General features: G+C 30.2%; 1 protein-coding gene across 1 annotated transcript; it reads right to left on the reverse strand.

The window, feature by feature from the left end:
- Positions 1-1,239: 1,239 nt before the first annotated feature.
- Positions 1,240-7,974, reverse strand: LOC102596730 (probable metal-nicotianamine transporter YSL7). Its single transcript, XM_006343247.2, has 6 exons — positions 7,389-7,974; positions 3,746-3,909; positions 3,314-3,411; positions 3,079-3,213; positions 2,656-2,845; positions 1,240-2,555 (listed from the first exon to the last, which is right to left on the reverse strand). Exons 1-6 carry the CDS (start codon positions 7,792-7,794, stop codon positions 1,449-1,451), a joined length of 2,100 nt encoding a protein of 699 aa, XP_006343309.1. The 5' UTR covers positions 7,795-7,974; the 3' UTR covers positions 1,240-1,448.
- Between the last annotated feature and the right edge of the window lie 1,500 nt (positions 7,975-9,474).

Consider the following 9,474-nt stretch of genomic DNA (forward strand, 5'->3'; position numbering starts at 1 on the left):
TTTTAGTGCAACATAATCAAAAAGAAAGAAATTAAATTGGTGTGGAAAAAAGTGAAATCCTATATAGGGAACTGTAGAAAATAACTATTTTTGAAAGTGATTTTTTGTGGGGATCGTTTCGTTTCCTTCGTTGGGAATTAAAGAAAATTCAAATATTTCAATTAACTTTCGGTTTCTCATTTGCCATAAAACTTAGAGGAGTGAACTTTGTTATAATGACAAATTAAAAGGCTTACTCTATTGTACTATCCCTGCCGACCTCTTTTTTTTAAGAGAAAATTTGTAACTTACCATATTATAGGTGTGTTTGGTATGGTCAAATATTTTTTCTACGAAATACAAGCTACTTAAAAATAAAGAAAATGAGCTCGTTAATGAAAGTAGGAAAAATAAGTTTTATTGACAGTCATTTAGTAGAGTATATGAAGGAAAATATTTTATTTATAAACTCAAAGTTCTTGAATCTTACTTCAAGTTCTATCTATTATGTATATTGAAAATAACTAACAACATTCCTATTTATAATAGTAACCAACCAAATTAAACAGAGACTAGAAAATATATATTCATAACTAGACACTAATTAAATAAATATTAACATAGCAAATCCTAAACAACTTAGAATTCCTATTCCAACTATATATAAAAATAGTATAGTATTATACTAAAATGTCACATCCCCAAATTGCAACGGGACATTATCATTAAATTTATTAAAAAGAAATGTAACAACTCGACCCTTAATTTTACATTAAAATCTTTAGTTTAAACTGTATTTTGTAACTTTGAATTATTTACAAAATGCATATTATCTAAATGAGGTAGATGAAGATGAGTTTGAAGAGCATGAAGAGGAGATCATGATATTCTAACACATTTTCAAAGATTTGAAACAGTTCGAGAATCTCGATAAGTCGAATCTAGATGAGACAGAAATTGTGAATCTAGAAGAAAATGAATGTGTCAAAGAAACACGAATCAATATCTATCTGACGGAAGCTCAGAAAAGAAAACTCATCAGTTTGCTTAGACAATACATCATCGATGTATTGATGACATGTCGTAGTTGAGCATAAACATTCATCTCAAGTTGCCAACTGACGCAGATGCTATCAAGAGCTATTATATTTGAAGATTCAGAGTTTCTTTTACTTCTTTCCCTGTAATCACATTTGTAATCGTCTTATGTTCTGTAGTTAGAAAAATTATCTCTTGTAATGAACTACGTCTGACCTGACATAGTACAATAAACTTATGTAGTGTACTTTAAATATATCACATTTACAACTTGACATATGAAGATCAACATGTTCTCTACGTAAATTTTACTTCTATCTTTATGGCACGTTCATAGCTATATAAACATCAAACAATCTTCATGGAAAACGCGAACATACAGAGGAAAAACAGAACAATAAGAACGCGATAAAACCTACACGTTAACGTCTTCAAGGCTTCATGAACTTATCTACTCTGATATTGTCCTTCCTTGATAGAAACTTCATGCAAATTGGCGGATTCACACCTGATAAAGCTAGGATTGAACTAGGCAAGGTCCAGATTCCATCGCCACAAATTAGTCCAGACGCGACAGCTGGTCCAAATGCATCGGCCTTAGCCTTGTTTATCTTTGTCCAGATGAACAAAATCAGGCTTCCGAGACACATATCAATGGTGAAGTATGATCCTAGATAGAAAGGTATAGCCATTGCCATCGGAATAGGAATGTACTTTGCCTTGTTCTTTCCTAGAGCATCCCTTAACGCGTTGATTGCAATAGCTCCGATGAAGAATATGTAGCATAATGTGAGACAATTCTTTGGTAGAGCTGAGAAGCCTTCCACTCCCAATATAGCCATGTTACGATAGACTATAGCGTAAGGTGCAGGGTACTCTGAACCTGGAACCCCTAAGTCGTGGAACGCCTTGTAGAATAGCCAAAATACACAAGGGGAAATGACACACCCCATTGCTGTTCCGATTATCTGGCTTATGAACATCGACCTAGGAGAAGCCAACGTCATGTAACCCGTCTTGAAGTCTTGTGTTAAGTCAGATGCAGTTGTGGCTATGTTCATCATGACACCACAAGCAGCTAATCCTGCTAGAACACCACCATGACTAGCCCCAGCCCATGCCCCGATAGTGAAGATTGCCAGCTTCCCGTACGTTGATGCCAATGACCAGTCAGTCAGACCACATCCGTAAGCATTGCAGAAGGCTAGTACTGGTGCAAAAATGTATATCACCACGATGTAGTACCACTTAAGTTGATGGAAAATGTGTGGAAGCGTTATCGTGGAGATGATGGCAATGCTAACATAACCGACTATAGCAACCCACGTAGGGATTTGATCCTTGAGGAAAAGCTCGGTTCGTATCTGATCATCATAAGACAGAGATGCCTCTGCAGGGGATGCACGGGCACCAACAGGAAGGACTGAACCTGTTTTTTTCTCGTAGAATTGGCAATATATACCATACAATGTTCGTCCCAGTACTTTGATGAAGTTGTAAAGACCATCACCAAGGATCATAGCTATTGCTATAAACACCTGCATTACAAGAGCATCGCGGAAAATCCATTAGCCTCAATTTCAGTTTTTATCTGATCGAGCTAATTAAAAAACATCGCGTGTCATTTTGATTGCGTACCCTATAACCTTGTATGCCGTGAAGGCTGCTAGGACTTTGATCAGCAGGGTACCAATGACCTTTTCTGTCTTCAATAAGAGGCCACATTATACCCCACGAAAGTATTGCTCCGACTAGCAACGATACGTTGATTAGATATGGACATATCATTCCAACACCAACATATGTCGCGGAGAAGTCAAAATAAAACCTGGTTGATCACAGAAATAAGTCGATAACATTGAAAAATAGTGCTTCCAAGTTACACAATTGAGTACAGAAACATCTATATTGTTCGGGCTCTTCAAAAAATGTCACCAGGCGCATACCAAATACTCCAAAAGTAGTGCATTTTTTGAGGATCTGACACGGGTGTGATAACATTTTTGGAGAGCCGGAGCAACATAGCTAAACAAGTCGATATTAATGGAAATTCAAACGTACCTGTTCTCGAAGGCTTTGAGACCAAAAGTGGGAAAGCTCCCGAATCCACAGCCATCCCCTCCTGTAAAAAACCACTGGAAGAAGCCCCATAAGAAGCTGAAGGTGAAAAACTTTCCCAAAGCTTTTACTTGTTTCCTGCAGCGACGAGCAATTAGAACTGTAAGTACAATCATCAATAAGAAACAATCGTTGATGGTGTATGTACTAACAATCGTGTACGAGATTAAAGACTCACTTGGCTAGCTTAGCTCCTTGTGGAGTATGGAAACTGTTGATCAGGTGAGCAGTTGCAGTACCACTCGGATAAATCAGTTTGAAGTCGATGATCATGATCTGAGAATATATTCACATTATCTCAAACAATGCAATTCGTATGAATAAAAGAAGAACAATTGCATCAATATATCGCGGATACCAATGTTGATAAACAGTTTGAACTATCACAAACTGTTTATCAAAACACACCTCAAAGCTAACTAGACCAAGTGTTTGAATATGATCGTCAAAAGGTGCCTAACAACTTAACTTGCCTATCAAAATTTCGTTCACATGACAACTGACTCATAAATTTCGAGGTGTGTTTCTAGTGTTACAAACTCTACATACAAGTGTATGTCGTCGTGCTAGAAAATATGTCATACATATGCATTAGAGATGTCGAATTTACCTTACGAAGCGGAACAACAGAGAAAAGCCCAAGAAAGCTAACAACAAAGAGGAAAGTTATCATCCATCCCAAAGAAGGGTTCTTGACATTATCTGCAGCATTTGCTTCTGTTGATTGCTTAGCAATACCTTCACTCATGCCAAAAAGATAGCTTCCAAAACCTCCTATTCATGATCAAAAGGTAAAATGTAAACAAAAAGGAATTAGAGTTATTGAATTTTACTATATGCTTTTTATCACATAAATAAGGTACCAAATTATTCTAAAAATCCAACAATTAATAATGCATTGCCTAAGGAGAGAGCACACCAATTTAAAATAACGCTAGGTGACTTCTTTTCATCTATCTATCTAACTCTTCATAAAAAGAAATTAATGTTTGTAATGAGTATACAGTAAAATAGTTCAAGTTGCATGCAAACTGGTATGAACATCATCTTAAAGAGGGGACCAATTCATAGTGTCACATGTATTCACTTCGGGGCGGAGCTAGCCTCAAAGCTACGGGTTCGATAGAACCTCAATATCTTTGGCTCAAACGTTGTATTTGTATTAATTCAGAATCCAATAGACAAAATTAAGAAATATAATTCAAAACTCATAAACTAAAAAATTGTACTTTTAAGATTATTTTTGTCATCATATTGATACTATAAAAATTGTAACTTATATTACTTTGTATAGTTTTTGAATATCTAAATTGTTAATTTTAAATATTGCATCATCAGTCAAATTAACTCTTAAAAAGTGAAACATGACAACTAATATGAGACGACCCAATAGCGTATATTTGGAGCTCAATATGAAATCCTATTTTCTTGCAAGACCCGTTAAGGGAATAATTATTTTCAATATATTCTAAAGCGATAATGATTTCCCTGGAATTTTTATTTCAATTAATTGTGGAAAATGATCATCAACATTATTATAAATTGATCCCCACCACTTGCGGAGACAATAATTCACACACAGACTTTATAAAAAAGAGTTCATTTCGTCTTAATTTATATAACATACTCTAGATTTCAACAGTCAAACTTCTTTATTCTGACCAAGACATACAATTTTTAGGACTTACGAAAAATTATTCACATATATGAAAACTACATAAAAATTATAATAAGTCACAAAAAATAATAATGTAAAATATTTTAAAGAAATAAAATAAATCACGATTAATTTATTTTTTAATTTAACTCTCAAAATTCAAACTATATCTTATAAAGAATACGTCTTATAATTTTCCAACTTGCGTAAGTGTTTATCAGATTAGTCTAACAAGTCAAATATGAATAGCTAGTCACTCCAGTTGTCTTTCAAAGAATTTTAATTTGTCATGTATTCACACACTATAATTGACTAAACTAAAAAGATCTTGCGTTAATGAAATTCACAAAAAGGTCATACCCAAAAAACGATGATATAGATAATATTTTAATACAAATATTAGTGATAGATTAATTATATATTATTATTTTTAGATTTCAAGAATTTCTACTTTAAAAGATTTTATGGAAATAGGACAAAAATATTAGTTTTTTTACTAATATGCTACCTAAAAGAATATCACTTAACCTTCCTATATTAAGTAAAAAAAAAAGAGTTTAAACTTCTAAGTTCTATTCTCATTTGGCCTTTTAATGACAATCTCTTAATTATTATAGTAATAATGATAATGACAAGTTTAAAATTATAAAATTCAAAATGTAATAGTATGCACACTTTTAATTTGAATCACAAGATCTTAAAAAAATAAAATCAAAGTAATATATTATTTACATTATTTTAAGTAGAATAAAGGACAAGGACTTTACATCTAGAAAGTAGAAATTCACATTTAGATGGGACCACCTCCATAGGGCTCGGCTCACACACCTTTTTGCCCGTGCAAAATGATAAAAGTAAGATTAATGAATTTCGTGTATAAAACATCTCGTATTAATTGAATTTAAGAAAGATTTGCACTTTTAAGGAAAAATTGACGATTTATCTTAATGTATGTTCGTGATTATTTTCACGAATCAACTATGTAACTTAGAGATTACACAAAGATAATTTCACTGTTGCTCCTAAATCTCCTATCATATATAGAGATATTAAAATATTATTTAAAACTACGATTACATATTTAGATTTTTTATATATTTTTTAAAGATAAATTTCACTTGATAAAAATATCTAAATTTATTTGATATTTTTTTTATACAGTGTGGTGTCCACAAATCCACCAAAAATCCCGTGGACTAAATAATATCACACGCTATGTATGTAGTCCAACATTTCAACAATATTATTTTTCTATTTAATTGCAAAATGAGAAAAAACACATGATTTGACAAAAATACAGTTCAAACTTTTTCATTTTTTTTCCAACCCTACCTTCATGGAAAGTTGCTTCCACATTATCTAATCGTCCCAATTTACGTAACATATTTTTTTAGTTTATTTTAAAAAAGAATTACATAATTTATTTTAGTTTTTTATATTACCTTTAGTGATATACTTCTATGGTCATGATAATATTTATTGTTATATAATGTAAATCAGAAATTTCAGAATTTTTTATTTTAAAAAAACATATTCGATTAAATATCGTCTTATAAAATGAGATAAGATGGAAGAAAGATCTCATCAGCTAAATCAACACCTTTTGTGAAGTTAAACTATAAGACTCCAAATTTAAATTGAATTCTCCTTTAGTCCCAAGTGGAAATTATGATTAGTGAACTTTTCATTATTTATTTTTAAAAAATAATTTAATACTTAAAAGACTAATCTATATAAGTTATTAATCATAAAAGTTAACCATAGTGAAACTAGTGACAAGTAGAATAAGACAAATACATAACTTTTTATAATATGTTATAATTAAAAATATAATAAGTGAAACTAATATTTATATCAAACTAATTTAACTTTCTACTATAATTAAGTAATTTAATAAATAAAAATATAAAATATTACAATCAAAAAAATGTTTTTTTAATCATAATCTTTTAAATTTCTAACTATGACTTAATTGAACAAACAACAATGGGCCAAACATTATGGGTTCAAAAATTAACATTTATATATTCAAACATATATCATGCCTTTATTCCACCTAACGTAGATTAAATAAATGCAAGTAAGTTTTATTTTAGTAAGAAAGAATTAATAACCACTAAAGATTATGTCTGAGCTAAATTGACTTTCAAAAAGAGAAACAGGATGATAAATACAAAATAATATAAATATATATAAACAACAAACACATGTCATATAACTATTCATTTGACATAAATATGTGAATGCAAATAAGTTTTTACCTAGATAAAAAAAAAAAAAATCAAGAATTACTAACCTCTAAAGGTTATGCTAAGGCAAATCAACTTCCAAAAGGGAAAACATAACAACTAATACAGAACGATTTGAAATTACAAATATATATCTTGCATCAATCGAATTGAAATAAATACTCGATGCAGATAAGTTTATACTAAGATGAAAAGGAGAGGGAAATCAAGAATTATTAACCATTGAAGTCTACCTTTCAAAAAGAAAAACATAACAACTAATACAGGAAACACATATCATTCATCTAATTCATCTGACATAAACACTCGATACAGATAAATTCTTACAGAGATCAAGAATTACTTACCACTGAAGGCTATGCCTGAAGTTGCAACAACACAAGTCTGAATAACAGTATTTTCTTGTCTTGTAAATGGTTGTTTCAAAAATCCAGATTTGTCAAGAAATTTAGTCCAAGTCTTGACAAAAAAGAATCCCAAAAGTCCAGCAGAGACATTAAGAGAAGGTATAATTCCAGTAGTAAGATTCAATTTCATAACAATAAAAGTAAATAAAATTCCCAATATTAAGCTCACAAAAAATGCCCTTAATGTTAATTGACTTTGCCATGATGGCACTTGTTTTGATTCAAATATCCTTTCTACTGATAGTACTTCTTGCTCTTCTTCTTGTACTAATAATTCTTCTTGAGTTTTTTTGGTACCATTTGTTGTGTGTGCTTCTCTTCTACTAACACTACTGGATCTATCCATAGCTCTAATGGTTTATGAAAAAAATTTGGATTTTTTTAGAAGTTGGGATTAGGGAAATTGGTATTTATTAATGATGAAAGGGGGAGTAATAGTAGTGGGATAAAGACTCATACTGTGTAATGTGTGTAGTGTGTACTAAAGGGTGAATATTGTTGTTATCATAGAAAAAATGGGGCCAAGGCGATGACAGAGGCAAAATTTTTATTAAGGAGATATGTATGAGGAAGGGTGGAGTCAATATTTTTTTTTTACAGTTTGGTTGGGTTCAATAATTTTTTTGGGTTATTATTGTGGATCGATAATTAAGTATGTTTTCTGTTTTAATTTATGCAATGTAGTTTGATTGAGGACGAGGTTTAAGAAATATGAAAAGGCTTTGAGTATTGTTGTTATTAGTTGACAAAATGGGGCATGGGTGTGTGTGACAGAATTTTCATTAAGGAGATTCAAATAAATTGAAGCGGAGTCCATATTTTTATTACGAGTTTTGTTGACTTCCGTAATTTTGATAGATGATTATTGCTAATAATTAATTAAATAAATAAAAATATATTCTCAGTTAAAATTTTAAATAAGATAATCACCTATTTTAATACGATGGTAGAACAAACAAAGGTCCCCAAATGGTCACACAATATTTTCTTGTGACAAGTTTACATAAGAAAATAACATATTTTTTTAATAAACTAAAAAAGTTAGTTGATTCCTTTTAAAAAAATTCAAGGATAGCTCCACTCTTAGGTAGGGGTTGGCCTCAATACGATCATCATCTATATGTATGGCTACTATAATAATAATCAATTTGGATATTTGAATGGTTTTTTCCTGATAGAGAAATGGATAGTTTTGTTGGAGTGAGGATTGAGGAACCAATTAGAAATGTGTATATCGAAGATAAAATCAAAATTTTAATTTTATGAATTATAAATTTTAAAATAGTAATTTCAAATGCTAATAATTAAATTTTAAAATATATATAATAATTTTTAATATAAATATATTATTTATACAAAAATTATTAAATTCGATTAAATTAACGGTCCAACTTTTATCCCAAGTTATGGGGATGGGGTGCCTCAATAGAATTCAAGACCTCATAATATTGGTGTATAAAAGGGGGTGATGTTGTCTTTATGACTAAGAAAGTGGGTGTGTGGGGTTGGCCGCTATGTATGACCATTAAAATGTGTATTAAAAGTTCGATTAATTGGAAAATAAGTTATTTTAAAATTAATTATTTTAAAATTATTCAATTACTCTTAATAAGATACACAAATAATATTATAATTTTGAGATAAGTTATTTTGTAATTATATTATAATTCAATATAAAAAAATATATTCTAAAATTAATTATTTCTTATTTGTCGTACCAAACTATCGTGAGTATTACTCCCTTGTTCCAAAATTAATAGTTATTTTAGCTATAAAAAATTATTTTGAAATACCTAATTATTGCTTTTTAGAATTTAAAATAAAAAACTGTTGATTATTTTTAATTATATTCTTAATATTAAAAGGTACATGTACAATATTTTTTAAGAAAAAGTTAATGTACCTTTATTAAATAAAAATTATTTAATAAATTATACTTTATATTATAATAATCAGTCCCTTGATATTAAATGCTTTCTTGACAGACATGGACATGAATCTAGACATGGTTTTATAGGTTATTATT

The sequence above is a fragment of the Solanum tuberosum genome, unplaced genomic scaffold (genome assembly GCF_000226075.1).
Source record: "Solanum tuberosum cultivar DM 1-3 516 R44 unplaced genomic scaffold, SolTub_3.0 scf00039, whole genome shotgun sequence".
NCBI lineage: Eukaryota > Viridiplantae > Streptophyta > Magnoliopsida > Solanales > Solanaceae > Solanum > Solanum tuberosum.

What these genes read in the sequence shown, in the direction of transcription:
- LOC102596730 (XM_006343247.2), bottom strand. Translation starts at nt 7,794, where the DNA reads ATGGATAGATCCAGTAGTGTTAGTAGAAGAGAAGCACACACAACAAAT. An exon ending in CAAGGAGCTAAGCTAGCCAA is followed by an intron (nt 3,214 to 3,313) that starts GTGAGTCTTTAA and finishes TCGTCGCTGCAG; the next exon opens with GAAACAAGTAAAAGCTTTGG. An exon ending in ACGGCATACAAGGTTATAGG is followed by an intron (nt 2,556 to 2,655) that starts GTACGCAATCAA and finishes CTTGTAATGCAG; the next exon opens with GTGTTTATAGCAATAGCTAT.